The sequence below is a fragment of the Hippoglossus hippoglossus genome, chromosome 17 (assembly GCF_009819705.1).
Source record: "Hippoglossus hippoglossus isolate fHipHip1 chromosome 17, fHipHip1.pri, whole genome shotgun sequence".
NCBI lineage: Eukaryota > Metazoa > Chordata > Actinopteri > Pleuronectiformes > Pleuronectidae > Hippoglossus > Hippoglossus hippoglossus.
Window position 1 is genome coordinate 23,625,424 of NC_047167.1, and position 20,982 is coordinate 23,646,405.

The 20,982-nt window shown below is 45.2% G+C and overlaps 2 protein-coding genes across 5 annotated transcripts in view; both read right to left on the reverse strand.

Annotated features, from left to right (window-relative positions):
- Positions 1 to 3,739: 3,739 nt before the first annotated feature.
- oc90 (otoconin 90) lies at positions 3,740 to 15,958 on the reverse strand (the record flags this gene model as incomplete). Its single annotated transcript, XM_034613885.1, is given in 20 exon segments — positions 3,740 to 4,067; positions 4,423 to 4,717; positions 4,925 to 5,031; positions 5,277 to 5,451; positions 5,566 to 5,658; positions 6,699 to 6,986; positions 7,208 to 7,306; positions 8,279 to 8,386; positions 9,231 to 9,308; positions 9,578 to 9,754; positions 9,900 to 10,025; positions 10,412 to 10,501; positions 10,728 to 10,793; positions 11,019 to 11,075; positions 11,752 to 11,796; positions 12,143 to 12,274; positions 12,910 to 13,016; positions 13,942 to 14,116; positions 15,395 to 15,463; positions 15,844 to 15,958. Coding segments are annotated over 20 exon segments (2,658 nt in total), but the record flags the coding sequence as incomplete, so codon positions are not given.
- Positions 15,959 to 17,669: 1,711 nt separating this feature from the next.
- The window catches only part of LOC117778545 (HERV-H LTR-associating protein 1), a 17,769-nt gene continuing 14,456 nt past the window's right edge, over positions 17,670 to 20,982 (reverse strand). For all 4 annotated transcript variants that reach the window (XM_034614243.1, XM_034614240.1, XM_034614241.1 and 1 more), the window contains 3 exons: positions 19,878 to 20,034; positions 19,700 to 19,782; positions 17,670 to 18,167 (listed from right to left, as the gene is read on the reverse strand). In XM_034614243.1, the coding sequence (XP_034470134.1) occupies positions 18,124 to 18,167; positions 19,700 to 19,782; positions 19,878 to 20,034 (284 nt within the window). In that variant the 3' untranslated portion in view covers positions 17,670 to 18,123. The remainder of the gene's footprint in view (positions 18,168 to 19,699; positions 19,783 to 19,877; positions 20,035 to 20,982) is intronic.

Sequence of the window (20,982 nt, forward strand, 5' to 3'; positions counted from 1 at the left end):
GACGTGGACTTTGAGCATTAAACAGATGATCTGGTCTGGTGTTGATGTCCGAGCTGCTCTTCTGGATCAGTAAGATCAATCGCACCTGCTTGGATCCATCAATCATATCACGTGATCTGTGTTCAACCAGCAGGTTCGTAAAGTTTCACATCAACATCAAGAGCCACACGAGGAGATGTGTCGGATTAGGTTCCACAGGTTTCTCAGAGAATCGCTTGTGGACCTCGATGAAACCGATCAGACATATTCACAGGACATTCACGAGCGTGTGATTCGACGCAGCTGAATGGAACGGAGGCGAGTGTTGGGACTTGTCAGAGGAACGAGATCTGCTCAGTGACGTTCTAGTGTTTGTAGATTATCTCAACAGCTCAGCCGATCGACCTTCACGTCCTGAGATCTTTAAATGTCAGCAGTCGCTGCTCAGATTCTGAATCCTGACGCAGGTTCCAGGTTGAAACCCGGTGAAGAGTCTCGGTGTTCTTCAGCTGGAGACGTGATGTTTATTCTGGAGATTCTGTGGTTTGAGCGAAACATCGGTTGACTTGTAGAGTTTCTGTAACTTTATGAAGCGAGTGGCCGAACAAAAGTTTTCCTCTAACGTATAAAAATACCCTCCACTGCTGCTTCTGGGTCCAAGCAGCGTAAAGCCTCAGTTAACGTCTCAGAATCAAAGCTGCACTGGAAACTGATTTGAATCTTAACATCAGGTCGTCGACCCCTGATGGGGAGCTGGGATTATATTTTTTTAAAAGATTCATCGGAGAACAAAGTTATTTCATCGACTGGATCCAAAAATCGGATTTTTCTTCAAAATAATTGATGAAATTGAGCCAGAACAGAGAAAAACATAATTTTTTATTAGAGTGAATTTGTTTGAAGAAGAATTCGATTCCACAGTTGAACAGTGGATGAGTGGTTTGATTGGACGAGGCAGGAACACGTGATCACTTCTTATGAACGGGTCATCAAAGCTGTTTATCATATATTTTTCTACATTTTATGCATCACGTGTTGTTAAATTGTGGCCGGGTAGAGATTTAGATATCGGGAGATTGATTTTAAAAACAGATGCTGAATTCTCGTTCATTTAGTTTCTGGTTGTTTATCATGAGATCGACGGTTCAGGGTTTCAATGGGTTTGTGCCGAGCATCAATGTGGGACAAATGTCCACATTGGGACAAATATAACTTGATTTTTTTATTGTAGAATGCATTTGATTAAAGTATGATTAAAATAAAGTATGGATTATATGTCAGATGATGTCAGTTATTTTTGCAGAATAAAATATAATTTTGTTTCCCATGAGAAGTTGCAGCTGTGGTTCAGACAGAAACGCTTCATCAGCGTTAATACAAACGAATCCTGCTCCCACGTTTCAGTTTAAAACACCAGCATCCGCTCGACCTTCCACTGGTCATCTCTGATCAGCTGATCTGAGGCCAGATTACTTCAGTTTACATCACATGACGCATGTTCAGTGTTTCCTTCCATGAATCCGGTGAATGTCGGTGCATCAGCCAATAACTGATTCACTTAATGGTGGGAGTTTGAAAACAGTGCATCATCACTTTTACTGAGCAGCAGTTTCAGGAAGTTGCTTAAAAACTTGATTGTAACACAAAGAATAATAATAAATACAACATGTTTTTCATGCAACAAGTGAAGAAATCAATAGTTAAACTGCGGGACAGTGAAAAGTTTTGAAGTTGAGAAAAAACTAAAGTAAAGTCTGAGATCGTTAAAGTGAGTTTGCGATGGATCTGAATCCTGAGCTGCAACTTCTTCTGAAGCTCCGTGACCCACGAGAGGAAAGACTTGAGATGCAGAAATCTATGAAGATTATATTTAATAGCTTTTGTATGTGTTACCGTTAAATCCAATGAACAGTTGCTTCCCTTATACACAATAGGACATGACTCGTGTTTGCACTTTGATCACCGTGTACCTGCTGCTACAGCAGAACTGCTTCAGCACGGATTTGTGTTTGGTACAAATGGACAATTCAAGATATTTGATTCCTAATGTTCCTGTTGTGAAATGTTGTCTTCAAGAAGAATCGTGTGCAGCTGTGAAAAAACAATCTCTTGACCAATAAACGAGTCTGTGTCGCTTCGTGAAGATGAAGATGAAGAAGAAGAGAACGAACAGCTGCCGGACGCTGAGTGCTGGAACCTGAACATGATGAACTCTGAGTTCTGCATGAAACTGACATGAACACAACGAACGGATTTGTTTTTCTTGTTGATGCAACAGTTTGTATTTTTGTGCCAGTTTTAAAGGTAAAGTTGTCTCGTCTGTGTTCGGCCTTCACAGCGACCACCTGCTCAACGCTCGGCTTTCACCACTAGGTGGCGCTGAGGCTCGGCTCCAGCTGCAGGTTCAAGACAACCTTCAACTTTGAAAGCAGAAATTTCAATTGTTCAAATCATTGATATTATTTCATCTAGAAGGTGTTGAATGATTAATAAAGTAAATATATTCAGCCGCTGACACAGTTTTACTTGTTTTCTTTAATGAAGCAACGAAATCTTAATTCCAATATTTTTAAATCGAGATTCCAAATGATTCATATGAACAAAAATAATTTGAAGTGAATCAAATAAATAAACGGCAGATTATTTCTACAGAAAAGTGTTTTGAAAATTCCCCCGTTAATTAATTCAAAGATGATTATTAAAGAATAAAAAGTTTGTTGAATCCGACTTGAACCTCGACGGCAGCGGAGCCTCAGCAACTTTATCACTGTTCAACAGAATAAAGTCAAATGTTTCTATCGAACATGATGAGCTGCAACGTTTTTATTTCTCAACAGAACTGAGACATGAAAGTTTATTTTTACTCTTGTTCACTTCGGTCACTTTCCATCCATCTGTCCTTCTCTCTCTCTCTCTCTCTCTCTCTCTCTCCCTCTCTCTCTCTCTCTCTGTCTCTCTCTCTGTCTCTCTCTCTCTCCATCTCTCTCTGTCTCTCTCTGTCTCTCTCTCTGTCTCTCTCTGTCTCTCTCTCCATCTCTCTCTCTCTCTCTCTCTCCCTCTCTCTCTCTCTCTCTCCTTCTCTCTCTGTCTCTCTCTCTCTCTCTGTCTCTGTCTCTCTCTCTCTGTCTCTCTGTCTCTCTCTCTGTCTCTCTCTCCATCTCTCTCTCTCTCTCTCTCTCCCTCTCTCTCTCCATCTCTCTCTCTCTCTGTCTCTCTGTCTCTCTCTCTCTCTCTCTCTCTCTCTCTCTCTCTCTCTCTCTCTCTCTCTCTCTCTCCCTCTCTCTCTCCATCTCTCTCTCTCTCCATCTCTCTCTCTCTCCATCTCTCTCCTTCTCTCTCTCCTCTCTCTCCCTCTCTCTCTCCATCCATCGACTCCAGAGCTGCAGGATCCAGATCTGATTCTACTTTTGTTCTTCTTCACAATCATGTTTTGTCTTTTAAGACGACTTGAGTTGAGAATAACTGGTTCATATTGAAGATGAATAAGATTTAAAATGAGGAGCGATTTCCTTTGAATCAAAGACACAGGAGATGTTCTTTTGCGTTTCTTTATATTTTTAATAAATTTACTCAAGAACAGTTTCACGTCACAAATCTGAAGAGAAAACCTCAAACATTTGATTTTCAACATCATTTCTATAAATTACATCTGTTCACAAATTTATCTGCAGATCTTTAGAAAAATGCCCCAAAAATACTGGAAATCCCAAAGTTTCTTTTAGAAACAAAGTATTTGCTTTTTGTTTCCTTCCTCTTCCTCCTCCTCCTCCTCTTAACCCTCTTCCTCTTTCTCCTTCTGTTCCTCCTCCTCCTCATCTTACCCTTCCCCCTCTTCCTCCTCCTCCTCCCCCTTTTTCTCTTCCCCTCTCTCCCCTGGTTTCGTTGATGGCCGGTGTGCGTGGCTCTGCTCTGGACTTGGCCGGTGGTTTTGGGTTTGAATCCCACTGAGTGTCTGTGTCTCTCGGCTCTCGTCACTGGAGTCAGGAGAGAGAGGTGGAGGAGGAGGAGGAGGAGGAGGAGGAGGAGGTGGAGCCGGCTCGACGGAAGGAGTCAACCTCTCCTCGTCCTTCTGGTCCGAACTTTCATCGCTGCACAAAGACAACATTTTACAGATTTCTGTCCTGATACATAAAGAAGCTTCTTTAATTCAGAGAGTTAAGTATTATAACATTTAAATAACCGAATGATAAGATTTTTATTTTATCTTTTTCTATGAAACCATCTTTGGAAGATATTTATTGAACTACTTAGTTTTTTTTATAAATCTTTTGTCCATGTCCTATCTGCTAACATGGAGGAGGCCGGTTTGTGCCCTATTCTGCAGGCAGCCACCAGGGGGCGATGGAGACACTTTGGTTTCACTTCAGGGATCCGTCCCATCGTTCATCTTTATTTACGAGTTGTTTATATTCACAGTAAAGTTAAATTGACTCCTCCTCTCACCTGTTTTGAACGTGGCGTGGAGGAGGCGTGTTCTTATCGGCCGATGCGTCCTGTGTGGGTTGCTGCTCCTTCAGGGGCTCAGCATCAGAGCGTCCTCCCCCCCCTTCCTCGCTCTCCTCGCTGGACTGAGGAGAAAGCTGTGGCTTGGGGGGCCTGCTGGCCCGGCGACAGGGGGGCGCCGGTCCGCCGCACTGCTGCGTGGGCAGGCTGTGGTTGAAGTGCGCCGCCGCCATACACTCTGCCGTGGTCTTGTCGCACACACACTGAAGTTTGTCGCACACAGTGACGCCCTGACCTGAGGAGAGAGAGGACCGGACAATCAGGGAATCAAATCATTACAGTTTGTCTGCGTTTGTTAGTTTGGACGAGAAAAGTCGAATGTTCACGTCGTTATAACTCTGAGACGTTAAGATTCCACAAAAACTACAGAACATTCGTGACATGTTCCAGTTCTTATTCCGTGGTTTGATCCCGTTGTTGCTCGAGTGTAACAAACACTCACATTGTGGCTTCCTGTTCGCACAGGAAACGCGAGCGTTGAGCTTCCTGTCCGACCTGCAGCCCATGGAGCGGATCTGCTTCAGGCAGCAGTGATGGAAGAAGCAACACCTGGAGACACGGTTCACGTGGTTTTAGTTCCGAACTTTAAAAGACACGTCAGAGACCTGAAAGAGTCTAATGTCACACAATATTCAATTCAACTTTATTAGTATAACGTCAACTCAAAACATACATTGTCTCAAGGGGAGAGAGGAGGGAGAGACACATGTAGACAGAGAGGGACGGACATCACTTTTTCTTTAGTTTCAAACACACGATGTGTCTCCGTGGTTTCGTCACTTCCTGCTGCTCACCTGTCCAGCTGGTCCAGGGGCGTCCCCCCGGCCTCCTGGCCACAGTAGCAGCCGTACATCTCGTACTCGTGTGGACATCGTCCCGTCAGACACTGGAGCATGTCCCCCAGCGCCGGCATCTCCCGCCTGGCTCGACCGTCGCCGCCGTACAGCGTGAAGGGGCGACTGCATTCTGCTGAGAAACACAGGTTCAACAACTTCACCACGAAGACAGACAAACGTCTCAGTTTGTAGAAATCTGCTGGAACGAGACGGTTCCCTTCGGTTCCGTCCACAAGCCGAGTCGTACCTTTGCTGTCTGCTTGTAGTTGTAAGTCGCTCAGTCCAACAGACTCCAGCAGAGACCAGGCGAAGAACGGCACCGTCCTCTTCTGAGCCACATCTGTCCACGGACCACAAACCAGAGGTTCATCACAGAGACACACTTGGATTTCACCCTCACATCTTGTAATGTTTTCAGTTTTATGACTCGATGTCTTCGCTCCTTTGAGCTCGTTTCCGCTCTAATGATCCACTTTCCTGCTCCGAACAATTAATTGTGTTTAATACGAGCAGTGGGCTGGTGTTTCTCACACCCTCTGAAATATAATGAACTTTACTGAACCCCTGAGAAAAACCTGTTAATTGATTCATTTCATTTAACCTGGTGAGTTAACGGAGCTGAGAGAGAGTCACGTGTGGAGAGGAAGACGACTTCCTGGTTCTGAGGGAGCAGGGTTTATTACTGAAGAGCTAACGACCACTCAGAGCACATCACATAGTTCACAGTGAAGCTGCTGTCAAACAGGAACTGAACCAAGTGTTCCTGACGTGTTCCTGACGTGTTCCTGACGTGTTCCTGACATGTTCCTGACTAGTTCCTGACGTGTTCCTGACTAGTTCCTGACGTGTTCCTGACATGTTCCTGACGTGTTCCTGACGTGTTCCTGACTAGTTCCTGACGTGTTCCTGACATGTTCCTGACTAGTTCCTGACGTGTTCCTGACATGTTCCTGACGTGTTCCTGACGTGTTCCTGACGTGTTCCTGACTAGTTCCTGACGTGTTCCTGACATGTTCCTGACGTGTTCCTGACGTGTTCCTGACGTGTTGCTGACTAGTTCCTGACATGTTCCTGACATGTTCCTGACTAGTTCCTGACGTGTTCCTGACGTGTTCCTGACATGTTCCTGACGTGTTCCTGACGTGTTCCTGACGTGTTGCTGACTAGTTCGTGACGTGTTCCTGACGTGTTCTTGACGTGTTCCTGACGTGTTCCTGACGTGTTGCTGACTAGTTCGTGACGTGTTCCTGACGTGTTCTTGACGTGTTCCTGACGTGTTCCTGACGTGTTCCTGACATGTTCCTGACGACATTTTCTGGATCTTCTCCTGCAGCCTCTAGTAAAATGTCTGGAACATCTCCGAGTCTGACTGAACTGTACCGTGTGTGTCTGTCTCCTGGGAGCTGTCCCTCACGTCTCCGTCCACACTCCGAGGCTCGTCCGTCTCTTCTTCCTCGGACTCAGCTGTGGTGAGCGGGGTTGGTTTTGTGGTGGTTTTGGACGCGGTGATCTCTGACCGGGGTCCGACGGAGGTGACTCGTCTTCCTGGTGTCGTCACGGCGACGGTCCTCGCTGAAGTCGATGACGTTGGCGTCGCTCGACCTGAAGCGTGAGACTGAAGGTTAAGAAGATACCAGCAGCTTTCTGCAGGACTCTGAAAACCGATTTCTTGTCGATATATGTACAGTGTGTAGAAATGAGTGACATCTAGTTGCATGGAAAAGTATTTAAATATAAATATAAAGTATTTAAATATAAAGTATCTTACACACTGAACCTTTAAAGACTGAAACTCACTCGTCTCCTTCAGAGTAAAGTGATTCTGACGCTTCCTGCTGCAGATGTTTAATTTGAAGTGTTGATGAAATGTGAATTCTCTTGTTCCTCACCTGGAGCGAGAGGAGCAGCAGGCGGGGGAGTGAGGTCCTGCTCCCATGATGCACCGGGAGCTGTGGGGGGGGCGGCGGTGCCACTCGTGACCTGTGGACCTGTGGACGAGGCCGTGACACAGATTTCAGAGTGAGCAGGTATCAGGGCTGTGTTTCTGGGCGGAGCTTCATTCTGCACGAACGTTCCTGAGCGAGCGGTTGATCTTAAACGTTTAAACTACGACTCGACGTGGTTCAGCAGCAGCAGCACGGCCACAGGCAGCAGGGTCCAGGTCCTCGTCCCACTCGTGTGGACACGCCTGGACAGAGTCCTTTGGTACAAATCAGATTGACTGGTGAGATTTGAGAGGTCAAAGGTCACAGAGATCTCAGAGTGTCTGTTCTCGAGAACATGAATCTCAATGGAAAATACTTGAAACTAGTTCATCTGCATTGAAATATGTTGGAGATGTGTCTGAAATGTAGAAACATTTAACACTCAACTTACTTTCCACCAATAAGCAACATGATGATTCTGATTTCAACTTGATGAGTAAAACCTTTTTCTGTTGTAAGTGAGAAATGATCTGAAACGTGTCTCGTCTGCTGCAGCTGAATAAACACGATCATCGTCCTTTCAGCATCTTTAACTCTGCTAAGTGATGAATGAGCAGATTATGTTTGTCACGTTTGGATTCTGCTCGTTAATCCGATCTTTCCTCCGACTCGTTGCTGCAGCTCTGTGTTGCTCTTTATTCACCTGCTGCTGTGATTCATGACGCTGGGGATTATTTTCGGCCTTTGTTCACGATCTTAAAGCAAAAGTTCAGATTGATGAACTGGGGTTGTAAATACAAAGCATCTCAACCGCCCCCTGGTGGCTGCCTGCAGTATAGCTCATAAATCCCACCTCCTCCATGTTAGTGGACCAAACTAAAATAATCTAAATAGACGTTAAATAAATAGCTTCATATTCAACATGCAAAGACGTTTAAATCCTCTCAATGAAAACTGTTCCTCGGCTCTGAGGAAGCTGCTCGTGAGACGACTCAAAGTTCACAGTAAGTTCATTTTCTGCACGAGTGAGTCGACCTTCATTCGTCCTCTGGGACATGGGCTTGTCCTCGGCGACGCTCTGCTGTCCTCCCTGTGAAGCTGGAGGTGAAGCCGGTGTCGACGTGGAGCTGACGACTCCTCCACCTGCAGGAAACAGCAGAACAACCAGGTCCTGAGACGCCGCACATTATGTGATTCTCGTCCTCGAGCCGCAGACACCTGTCAGAGCCTCAGCTCGTAATTACACATGAGCGTCGAGAGGAAAATGAGCACTTTACTGGTTAAATGTTCTAATCAAAGCATGAAGTGTGTGTGTGTGTGTGTGTGTGTGTGTGTGTGTGTGTGTGTGTGTGTGTGTGTGTGTGTGTGTGTGTGTGTGTGTGTGTGTGTGTGTGTGTGTGTGCTTGTCGCTTTACAAATTCAGAAGTGGATGAATCTCAATGAGGAACAGGTCTAAACCATTTCAATGGCTGAATCCTCCTCTGGTCGATCTGTCCCATGATTCATTGCACGCTGGTGACGATGCTAACGAGCTAGTTTATAATAATAAAGATGGACGACATGACGGCGGATGCCCCCTGGTGGCTGGCTGCAGTATAATCTTGCCTCCTCCATGTAAGCAGATGGGACATGGACAAGATGTTTCTGTCCTTTCAGGTCGTTCTTCTCTCACTGATGTTTGGATCAGTTATTTGATGATATACAAACAGGCTGAGACGTGATGATTGACAGGTGTCAGCGTTCGTATCCAGGATATTTTGGCTTTGTTCCTGGACAGTGGGAGGAAGAGGAGACGTCGTCCATCTTTATTTACGGTCTCTGATGCAGCCGCTCAAAGTAGCTACCGACGCAGCGGTAACAGACGGACGAGCCGGAGACCAGACCTTCGGCTCAGCTTCTCCTTCTGCTGAGGCCACGCCTCCTTTATCTAAATACAGACGGAGGGAAATCGACGCGCGAAGTTCTTCTGCATCAACACGTTACAGACGTGTGACGAACCTGTTGGAGAAGCTGCTGTCGTCTTCGCAGTCGAAGGCGTCGTGCTTCCTCTCACGGTCGTCGTCGACTGTGTCCATGTTGTCTCGGTGTTTACGGTCGTAGACGAAGTTGGAGAAATATCTTTGGCTGAGGAAGAAAAACAAGATTTGCTGCAGTTTGACGACGTCGTGTTTGCAAATGAAATGATTTGATATCGTACGACCCCGTGACGTCACTGGAGCTGCTGGTCTGAAGACTCAGTCTGATCATTGTTTGACGTTAAAATCTGATGTTTGTCAAAGTGTCGAACTGAAGAATCCTTATTATCAGGAGGTGGTGTTGCTCAGCGACTCTCACCGTGCTCATCTGAAGCTCCCTGCTCTCCTTCATCACTGTCCTCCTCCTCCTCCTCCTCCTCCTCCTCCTCTTTCCCGTCTTCCTCAGATGATTCTGGCGTCGCCGTCGTGGTTTTTTCTGCCTTTGGGCCGTTTGGTGATTTTGCTGACGTCAGTGATGAAGTGGTGACAACTAAACCTGCAGAGACGCAGAGACACTGTGTGAATAAAGACAACTGAACGTTAACTACAGTTCAAATTAATAAAAGTATTTATATCCTTCATTGTGAGTCGTGCACATTTTCTTGTACCCGTGTATTTTAAATTGAAAACTTCTTCTTCACCTTCCTCCGATGACTCGCTGGGAGTTGTCGTCCTCAGAGAAACGTGTGACGACATCGAAGTCGTCTTTAAATTTCCATCTGCAAAGTTCAGCGAAGATTCAGCTTCACTCGCTGACGAAACCGAATCTGTGACAGAAAATTAACTAATTTAATTCAAATGAAAATCAGACGCATGTGTTGTTCTGTTGTTCTGATTTTAATCAAGAGGGTTTTGGTGTTTTGCCAATTTCTTCTTTCAAAATCTATTTTTTTATCTAAATATATTTCCTTTTTCTTTACTGTAAAACAAGTTTTTATGACTTTTACACTTCATGAATCACTTGAAGGAATAATGTGAACACGTCACTGAAATAAAAAAAGAGAAAATTACCAACTGTTCCTTTATGTAAAGATAAAATATAAAAGGAATACGATCCTGTTATCCACACACACACACACACACACACACACACACACACACACACACACACACACACACACACACACACACACACACACACTTCTTGGCTCACCCAGGCTGGATGCTGGAGGACTGTGGGATGCAGGATCCACGTTCATCTCTTCCTGCTCGAGTGCTTCCTCTGTCACCGTCTCATTCAAATCTGTAAAAGCGGCGACAGGAAACGTTGGAGCCAATAAGTGAGTCATCGAGCAGCAGGACACCGACAGCGGGGACATTATTTCTGGAGTTGTCGAAGCTGCAGGACGATCAAACTTGAGCCAAATGTAAAAACATGGGCAGCTTGGACAAACAGGGGTCTGGCAGAAAGAGAGCCTCAGCAGCGAGGATCATGGGAAACGAGACGGCGAGTGATGTGACTGTTTGACCTTTGGAGATGAAACTCAGGTGAGTCGCCTCCTCCTCGGCGCCACCTTCACTTTCCTCAAAATCCACTGAAACAACAACACACAACTTCATAGACACAACTCCTACACAACAATCCTACACACGACTAGTTCTTCTGCTGTAGAAACACAAAAGAAACAAACCTGAACAAAACCCTGAATCATAAATATCCTCTCACTGAATATGTCTGACTTCTTATTTAACGTCATCCTGTCGTCCACCTACAAGCCGAAGTGGGAGAGATGGTCTGAACGACACAAAGAGACTTTTACCTGCTGTAGAGTTGTGGAGCTGGACGCTCACAGAGTCGTTCACTGCAGACGGAGCCTCTGAAAGAAGAACCACGTGTTTTACACTCATGAGCTTGGGTATTAATGTTGTACATGACCTTCTGTACACGTGTAAAACGATTTGTAGCCGTAGATATATTTAGTGTATAATTCACATTTGTGCAGCCGATGATGTGGCTGTTGATCAGATCTGAGTTCAGGGAACAACGTGGATTTCTCCTTCGTGAAGCACAGATTTGATCTCTGCTCTCTGTTGGGATCTCATCCTCACTCCTCCGCATCAGGGAAGTTAAACCAACTATTGTTTCAGCTTTCAGACGTGAAATCATGGAAAAAAGTGAAGTGCATTTCAAGTTGAGTTAAAGAGTGGAATCAGTGAAGTCTTCATTCAAACAGAGAGACTCTACACAGCCTCTCTGTGAAGCCGCTCCAGCTTCGCTCTGAGCGACTCCAGCTCAGCCTCTATATTTAGACCTTTTGTACCATCCTTGATTTTCTCTTGCGCAGCTGTGTGGGCAGGAAGCTCCTGGATTACACGTCAAGAGGTCACCGTTTTAATTGGCTGAGAGGAGCAGAGGTGTGACTCAGCTGTTTCTACCCAATCAATCACTTCCTCGGATCTGACATCGCCGACCCGCCCGGAAACCGGCGCACAGCTGACGTGCGGCCTCGAGAACCCTGACATCAGAGTGGTGACGTCACTCAGACTCACCTCCTCCTCCAAACGCTTGGTCCGTCTCCACGGCAACGCCCAGCACATCTGAAACACATGTTTTATATTTGTCTGCACTTTCAAAATAAATGAACCACATGAACTTATCCAGTTATAAAGTTATTTATGTTTCAGTGTGATTCATATTTAAGAAACACTTTTGTTTAACTTTATAAAACGCATTGATGCTGGTAACCTTCTCAGCTGATTGACTTGCTGAGACATGTTGTGTACACTTTTATTGTGTTACAGGTTTTGTGCAGTGGCTCAGGACGTTGAGGGCGTCGTCCAATCCCCTTCTCCTCCTCTTGAATGGGTGAATGTAAGAGAGGACAAATGTCCATTTATCGTTTTCTGAAATGCGACTAAAAGACATGATGTGTGAAGTACCTACCTGTTTGGTTTGTGGCGGAACAGGACGACTCAGCGAAGCCTCTCAGGGTCGAGTTGAACGAGCTCTGACTCATGCAGTCGATGGCGGCGAGGTCACATTCACAAAACCTCTGCTGACACCAATCACCATCATCTCCGAGATCAGAAAAGAAAATATGGGCCGTGCATTAATATCCACAGACACAGCACCGTCATGATAGATCTAAAAACACGAGGGGCCATTGTGTGTACGTTCTCTGGTGGAGCAGCAGCAGGATGAAGGGACATGTACTCATCACAGTATATGTATTTCCAAAGCACTTATCAAAGTAAAGTTAAAGTGTTTCACATATTAAATACTGAATGACTCACATTCATCATAGAAAATAACTAGAATCAGAGGAAATCAGGAAAAGCAGAGCTTCAACTTAAGAGAAGATTATCTCAGGCTGCTGCGGTGTCGAGGTCCCGTCCACTAACATGGAGGAGGTGGGGGTTATGACCTTTACTGCACCCAGCCACCAGGGGGAAATCCAGATGTTGTGGCTTCACTTTCATGGAGCAGACATAAAGTCCATCTTAACACACAGTGAACAGAGGAAACCACCGGGCTCCACCTTCTCACATCTCTAACATCAGATAACGGATTGAGGTGTAAGACCTCAGATGTTTCTTTAAGTGTTTATGAATTCACGGTGTTGGAGTCTCGTCGACTTCCGGCAGTAGCTGTGAGGTTTGTTTCATATTTACTGTTCAGACACAGAGACAGAACGTATCTGTCAATCTTACCACAGCTGCTGTTTGCAGCCGGACAGGTGACGTTGTTTGGGAGGCGCGGCAGCACCTGCCTGCAGGGGGCAGCGTCCTGGTAACACCGTCTGTGGCTCTCGCAGCAGCTGCAGTAGAAAGAGACATTAGAGCGAGAGAGACCGGGGCAGGAGACAGGTTGTCCTCAAGGAATTGGAGTGAATGAGTCAAAGACGTATTTACACTCGCTTCTAGAAAGAAAGATCACATGTCATTTTACGGAGAGTGAATCACAAAGACTCTCGTGTCGCATTTTTCTTTCAGGGAGGACGATGCTACCAATAGCATTGTGCTAATGCATGCTGATTGGTCCGTTCAAACAGGTGAAAGCAAAACGGCGAATGTCGTCTTGTGTCGTGCGACGTCACAAATACACAGAAAGATATTTCACTATGATTAAAAATGTCTGAAAGCTTTTATAACGTACACATTTTGTTTTGGGGCTACAGCTCTGAAGGCCTCCATCCAGTCGGGACGACCTCACTAGCGCCCCCTACAGAGCCTGGAAGTTTATATCACAAAATCTCTGGTAATAATATTTCTGTGGAGGCTGATAATATTCAAGCTTCTTCACATATTGTGTTTGGATTAACGTAGTTTCCAAAACCACCTCGTAGCCACTTTACCGCCACCAACTGGACTGAAGTGGCACAACAGCCCAAAGTGAAAAGTGGGATACGCTTGGTTCTGAATTTAGGAGGCGTCAAAGTACAACTCATTTAAAATGAAATGAAACAAGTCGTATTCTTTCATATTAGGAAGTTTTGTTTGAATAAAGCCAAACACACGTTTCTCCTGTAAACTCCTGAAGTCCGTCCACTGAGCGCTGCTGTTTTCAGGGACAAACATCAACTCCTTCATCTTATTAAATGATGAGGACCATCTCATGGGAGGGTTTGTTTATCAGTTCTCAATCTCCAGTCTCCAGCTGGTAATCAAACATGTTTAAGACTCAGTCCACTTTAAACGTGCCTGTCTCCAGCCTCTGAATCCAGCTGCTGATTCTCTACTCACATGTCCAGAGGATCCACGGGGTTTCCAGACGCCACGTGTCTGCAGGAGCAGCCGTAGTCTTCCAGGTCGTGTGGACAAAGCCCCGTCGCACACTGAAGTTTCACGGCAAAATTCAGCAGCGAGGGGAAATTATCGAAGACGGAGTGGATCCAGGTGAAGCGCAGGCCCAGACACTCTGGAGAGGAGAAGGACAACAAGATGGACACAACAGAGACAAACACACGGAGGCTGTGAGAACAAAAAAAACCCCGAAACAATTTCACTCTTGTTCCAACTCGATTTCCTCCATCTCGAGAGCCCACTGATTTAATCATAGATAATCCTGTTGCTCCAAAACCTGAGTCCAGAGACGCATGCAGGGCAGAAAAGAGTTTAGGCTGCAGCTCTCCACAGGCCAGATGTCCCCGCGGGGCTGATTAGGACGTAGGTGTCCCAGAGCATCACAGCGTGTGGACCGGTCCACCTCAATGTCAACAACTGCAACACAAGCAGCAGCTGGAGGAACCGATTAGTCCGATCGGAGCGAGACGCAGCCGCTGCTCTCCAGAAGACGCTCCGTCCATCGAGCCGTCTGTGGATCTGTTCAACTACATTTTAGATTAACTTGAATTTTCTTTCTTTGTTAACTAATTGTTCAGAAGGAGAAAAACACTGAGTAGACTCAAGTTTTCATCCAAATTAAACAGAAGTTTTTTCCATCCACCGCTATTATCAAAAGTTAGTTGGTTCACTGACATGAGCAGCAGGTGGCGCTCATTCTCAGGTCAGGCTCCATGATGTGATGAACAGGTCAAAGGTCGAAGGAAGTGATGGACGTGTTAACGATTCACAGAACACGGAGCCTCCTCATTGGTCCTCCTGCATTTTCACCTGCTGCCTGAGTGACAGTTAACTCACTTGATTTCTCTCCGTCATCATTTATTGGCTAAATCTGTTTCCATGGTCACAATGAACTTCACTTTTCAGAGGTTTTCTTAATTTTCCATTTTTTGTGTTCAAATTGAAAATGTGCATAAAAGCATCTGCATGGAAACACAATGTTAGTTTGAATAATGTTACATCTAGAATCTACAATTTGAGGAAATCGAACACGTAAACGACTTTAAAACTTTAAAAACTGCAGAATGACGAAGCCACTTTGTCTGATACAAGCAGAGATGGTTTTGATTTACTAATTTTCCTTCTTCTTGTAGGAACGTTCCTTCCAATGAGCAGATGAATGGATCAGATGGTCGATTATGTATCCGTGACACTGAAGGCCGTCAGCGCTCTGACCTTTCTGCAGGATGCTCGTTCTCTGGAGGCTGCGTTCAAGCCTCTTACTAAACCGCTGACTCATCTTTTCAACCCAGTGAACCAACAGACACCGACTGTGATCAACCGACTCGTTACTGAAGATTAAGTGAAGCTCACGTGTCTCACGTGACGGTTTATTACATCACGTGCTTCTTACCAATCATGAAATCTGCAGTCTGGTCACTGGCCTCTGGGTCCGGGCAGAAAACGGAGCTGGCACAAAGAGCTGAAGATGGAAAAGTGATTATTATAAATGATTCATGTACGCACCATTTAACCCATCACATATTCATCCTACTATATCAGAATAATGACACAAAACACATGACATCATCACATCATCATGTCATGACAATATTTCTGTCAACAACCAAATCAAAGTGGAAAAAAATGTCCGGGAGCTTTTTATCTTTATATTTTGAATTAAACAAGTCGCTGTTTGTCGTTTTTGATTTACCAGATTGTGATGTTATCTTATATTATCATTTACAGTCAACTTATTGAAAATAGAAGAATTTAATCAAATACAGTAATGAAACAACGTTCGTCTAAGTGGATTTTACCCTTGAAAGGGACATATTAACGGGGACATTGTGAAGAACTCACCAGTTGGAACAGCAGACAGGATGAACATCCACATCAGAAACATGACTGGAGCGTGAATTCAGAGGCAGGAGGCTGAGGTTTACTGCAGAGCTGCTCACAGGTTCGAAATCAGCTGCACGTCCACATCCAGCAAAGTCCAGACCTCGTTCAGCTCCAGAGAAATGTCTGTGTTTGAGCTGCTGGTTGTTCCAGATGTTGAGTCTGTCGGCTGCTCGGTGCAGGTCGAGGAGACACCAGGTGATGGAGAATAAAAACTGACAGTTTCAGAGCTAATTTATTTAAACTGTCTGCCGCTGCTGCAGGAAACACAGAGAAGGAGAGCAGACGGGAAAGGAGCTGCAGGCTCGTTGGTCATTCTCACTTTGTTACCAGTTTCACATGAGAGTCTTTGAATTTGTCACAGTCCTGACGATGAAAACTTCCACCTTCCACTTTAATCTTACGATAAACAACAACAGTAACAACAGTGCGATCTGTGACTGTCTTCAACACGAAGCTAAAGAAACAAAGTGGTGAACAACAGATTTACCTTCTTTGTTGAGGTTTCCTCATTGAATCAAGGTTCGAGTGAAACATGCGTCACAGAGTGGATCTGAGCAGCATCAGCAGCAAACACGTTGTCCTCTTGTTTCCAGCAGAATAAACTCTCAGCTCCACTAACTATGTTTATCAGTCCTACCTGAGGGGGGGGGGGGGGTCAGGTCTAATTGGCTCTCAGGTGACACCGGAGCAGGAGCTTATCATGGTTCGGTTCCTGTGCAGGTATTTGAGGCTTTAACGGAGGTGGGGTCCCGACAGGGAGACCCACAGAGTGGTCTTTGTCCCGCAGGGAGGGGGGGGGGCTGGATCTGTGACCCGGGGGTCGACCTGCTCTTATCTGATCCTCCGAGGAGTTCAGATCAATGACCACCAGCAGGGGGGGGGGGGGGCACAGGAGCTGAGGGTTTAATAACAGGGGGGTGATAGTGGGGCTTTGTGTGGGACAGGTGCTTCTGGGGGAGGATGGGCCAGATGTCATGTGACACACAGGAAGTGGATAGATTTACATTCACACCTTCAGCTGCTCTGCTGCTCCGAAAAATAAAATAATTCTTCTTCCAAAGTTCGTTTCAGAGAGTTTGGATATTAACATCAAGAACTGGGGCCAGAACTTCAGAGCTATATATGCATATATATATATATACAGATTTATTTCAAATATCTCCTCATACTTGGGACACAAACACAAGGTTCTTGTGTCACTGCACTTTACTCAAGTACTTTTTTCTACAAATAATATTTCAACTGGTAGTGAAATGTGAATATTCTCTGTTTTTGCCTATTTGATTCTATTTTTATACTTTCACATGTTCTCTTGTCCAGGATGGCTGAGGCTCAGGAGGTAGAGCGGGTTGTCCACTAACCAGAAGGTCTGCGGTTTGATCTCCCCCCCGTTTCACAAGATGCTGAATTTCCCCTGATGGCTGTGAATGTAAAGAGCTGAACTGTCATCACGACTAGAAAAGATCGATATGAATCCAAATCATCAGCTCATCCTGACGGTCTGCTGCTGTAACGAGTGACTTTATCTTATCCTGGGTTTTCAGACGCTGCTCGACTCGGGGGATAGATCACCATGGTAACTGACGCTGCCCCCCCGACCTGTTCCAGAGCAGCACAAACCTGTGAACAGCCCAACTGAACATTCATCCTCATCGTGTGACGTCATATCAACAGTGAGGAGGAGTCTCAGATACAACGTGAAGCTCAAATAGATCAATTTCAAATAAGATATTTCCTCTCACCTGAATTTCATTTCATTTCATATGTCTCCCGCGTTTTCATGAATTAACTTTATTTGGTGTCTGTATGTTTTAATATTCATGGGTTCAGAGACGAGCTCGTGATTTATATCCAGTGTTTTAATTTGACTGTTCAAACAGTCGTCTGTTCCACTTTCACACACCACTTCTCTCTGATGTCATGTTTTTAGAAAGTACAGTCATGTGTCATCTGATCGACAGGGACAAGAAGAACTGACAAGAACATTTCAAGAGTCCAGTTTCTTCAGTAAATGGTCTTTTCTTCTTGTTCCTGAGAAGTAGATCAGACTGTCGTGATGTCAACATGTGAACCGGTTGTAAACAGTTTCCTGAATCGTCGGAGGTTTGGGGGGAAAGACGCCGTCACACTGTGTCCACACATCCTCCAGATGCTGCAGCAGCGAACTCAGCTGCACGTCGGTGGTTCCAGTCACTTCCTGTGATGATGAACGGCTCTTTGTGTTCAACTCCTCTCTGGTCACAGTTTGTTGCACATCTTTGTCAAGCATCTCTGTTTCAGATCTGGAGGAGGAGGAGGAGGAGGAGAAGGAGGAGGAGGAGGAGGAGAAGGAGGAGGAGGAGGAGGAGGAGGAGGAGGAGGAGGACAAACAGGTCAGTGACACTGGAGACAAGTTCTTTCATGTGCTCATCTTTGAAATAACAAACTCACAGAAGTATAAAATAATCCTGTGAGCTGCACAATCCTGCTCCGAATAAAAGATATATCAGACTACGATTCATTTCACCCAGTTTTCATTTTGACTTTGATTCTAAGTGAAAGTCTTTTAATTTTCAACTGCTCCATTTGCTGCAGCTTCATTCTGACGCTTCCCTCACGTTTATGTTATTTCTGTGTGACAGGTGAAGTCGGTTTGTCTTCAGTCAGATGAACGTGTGAGCTCAGTGAAGTCAGGGTCACATCTCGTTTTCTGACCTGAGTCGGAAGCTTCATGTGTTCGTCCTCTCGTCATCACTGATATTTAGGTTCAGACTGAACTTTATGTTTTTGTTTGTTTTTGCCTTTTGAAAATAATAATGACTTTTAATGTATTTCGATCATTTTGCTTTTGTCTTATTTTGGATGTTTTTCTATGCATCTGTAAAACACTCTTATCTAAACTGTGTTATATATGAATATATTATATATATATAAATAACTTTGCTTTGCCTCGACAGGCCTTGATGTCAATTTCAAATCAAACTCCACTAAAATCCGATTCTAAAAATACACACAAGGTCTAATTAGCGGCGGGAGGAGGCCCGATGCGGCGGCACGGCCCGGCGGTGGGATCAGCGGCGTGGGATGATCGGCGTGTCAGAAGCTGTGGGAGCGGCGTCTCTCTGTGACCTCCTGAGCCCATTAGCTGTGAGGATTCGTGGCGGCGGCGGCTCACGGGCTCCTGCAGAGACGCTGCTCAGTAATGAGCTCTGATACCAGCTTCAAGCAACATGGCCGACACGTCCCCATCAGTACAGGTGAGGGAGGAAGTGTGCTCCCCAATTATTTCTGACTCACACTCACAGCTGGGCTGACACGACTTCCACCGAGAAACAGAAACCGTCACTGTCATTCTTAAAAAACAAACGACTCACGTGTTAAACATTGAATTGATCAGATGCTTCATAATTACCTCGTCTGTTTTCTGTTGTAAAAGAAACATCAGTTATCAAAGCTCTTTACATTTTAGTTCTTCTATCAGAAAACCATGAAGGTTTTAGCATCTTATCTAATTTTAGTTTTATTTTCCCCTGAAATTAAAGGAATAGTGGAAGTTAGGCTTCATCCATAAAAGTACGTTTTAGTTCGAAAACACAGGAAGCGTTTGATAACGACATCTTAGGAATTATTGATCAGCTTAAATTTCAGTATTTGAAATATCCGTATTAGTATTGATTATAATTATAATAAAGTTGTGTAATTGATGTTTTGCAATGCTGTTGAAGTAAAGACACACGTATAAATGTAACAGATCTGTGACGTCCCAGTGAAGCTTCAGAAAGCTTCACGCTCTCATGAGGAGCAGACCCATGGACCTTCCTCTGGTTCCACTCACTTCTGGAGAAGGAGACTCTCCTGACGCGCCGACACACCTCAGACGTGTGTGTTTCATACCAGAGGTGGCTGTCGTCACAGAAGCTGGAACACAACAACAACAGATCCAGATTCTGACTTAAATTCGTCCCAGCATGTGATTAACTCTGCAGCACTGTCGTGTTTAGAGATGTGAGAACCTTGTCGTGCGTGTCCTGTGGCTGACGGGTCTGCAGAGACACTGCGAGAAGAACTTGCAGAGCTCGAGGACGCAGGGCTGCAGCTTGTGAGCGCCGACCGTGGTCGTGCTGCTGGACGCCGACTCCCCGCCCTGCTCCGGCCTCCTCCACGGACAGCCTCTCGACGGACAGAGCGAGACGTCACAGAGTTAGTCACAAACGAGCTTCAGAAAAAGCTTCCGAGCTGCTGAATGAGTTTGTCTGCTCTGCGAGACAAAACCAAGGTCATTCAAAAGGTCATCACAGAGATTAAAGACGAGCACACAGGTTAGTCTGCATCTAGAACGATAAAGCAAATACACATTTAACCTCTGAAAGTCTAAAGTGGCGATTTGAATATTTATATAATAATGTAGCTGCTGCCCTTAGATTCTCATCCAAGAAGCACTGGAGCTTTCTAATCACCACTTTGAGCTGCAGGTGCACAGACGCCTACTTACCAGAGAAGACAGATTCACATGAGGATTTCAGATGCTGCTCCACAATGTATACTCCCTATCCATATTTTGTTAAATTGTAAGAATTGTTGACCCTAGAATGGGCCCTTTATATTTAAATACTTTATATTTAAATACTTTATATTTAAATACTTTATATTTACATCAGGAGCAGGTCCTCTCTACGGAGGCAGCCATGTTTTTTTTCAGTAGCTCAAACTGGACAAACTAAACCTTTTGAGTTTCTATGACAACTGAAGCTTCCACAGGTTCTCTGCCATGTTTGGAGGGGGGGGGGGGGGGGGGGGGGGGGGGGGGGGGGGGGGTGAGATGAGGGGTATTCAGCTGCAACACGACACTTCACCACTAGATGTCACTAAATCCTACACACTGAACCTTTAAATCAAATCTGTTGCTGTTTACAAATCAACACAGAAGCATTTCAGACTCAGAGCCGCCAATGAGCTAACGCGTGTGTGTCTGTGTGTGTGTGTGTGTGTGTGTGTGTGTGTGCGCGTGTGTGTGTGTGTGTGTGTGTGTGTGTGTGTGTGTGTGTGTGTGTGTGTGTGTGTGTGTGAGCTGTGCAGCTTGGCGACAAACACTCTTCTCTGCACACAAATGACTCACTG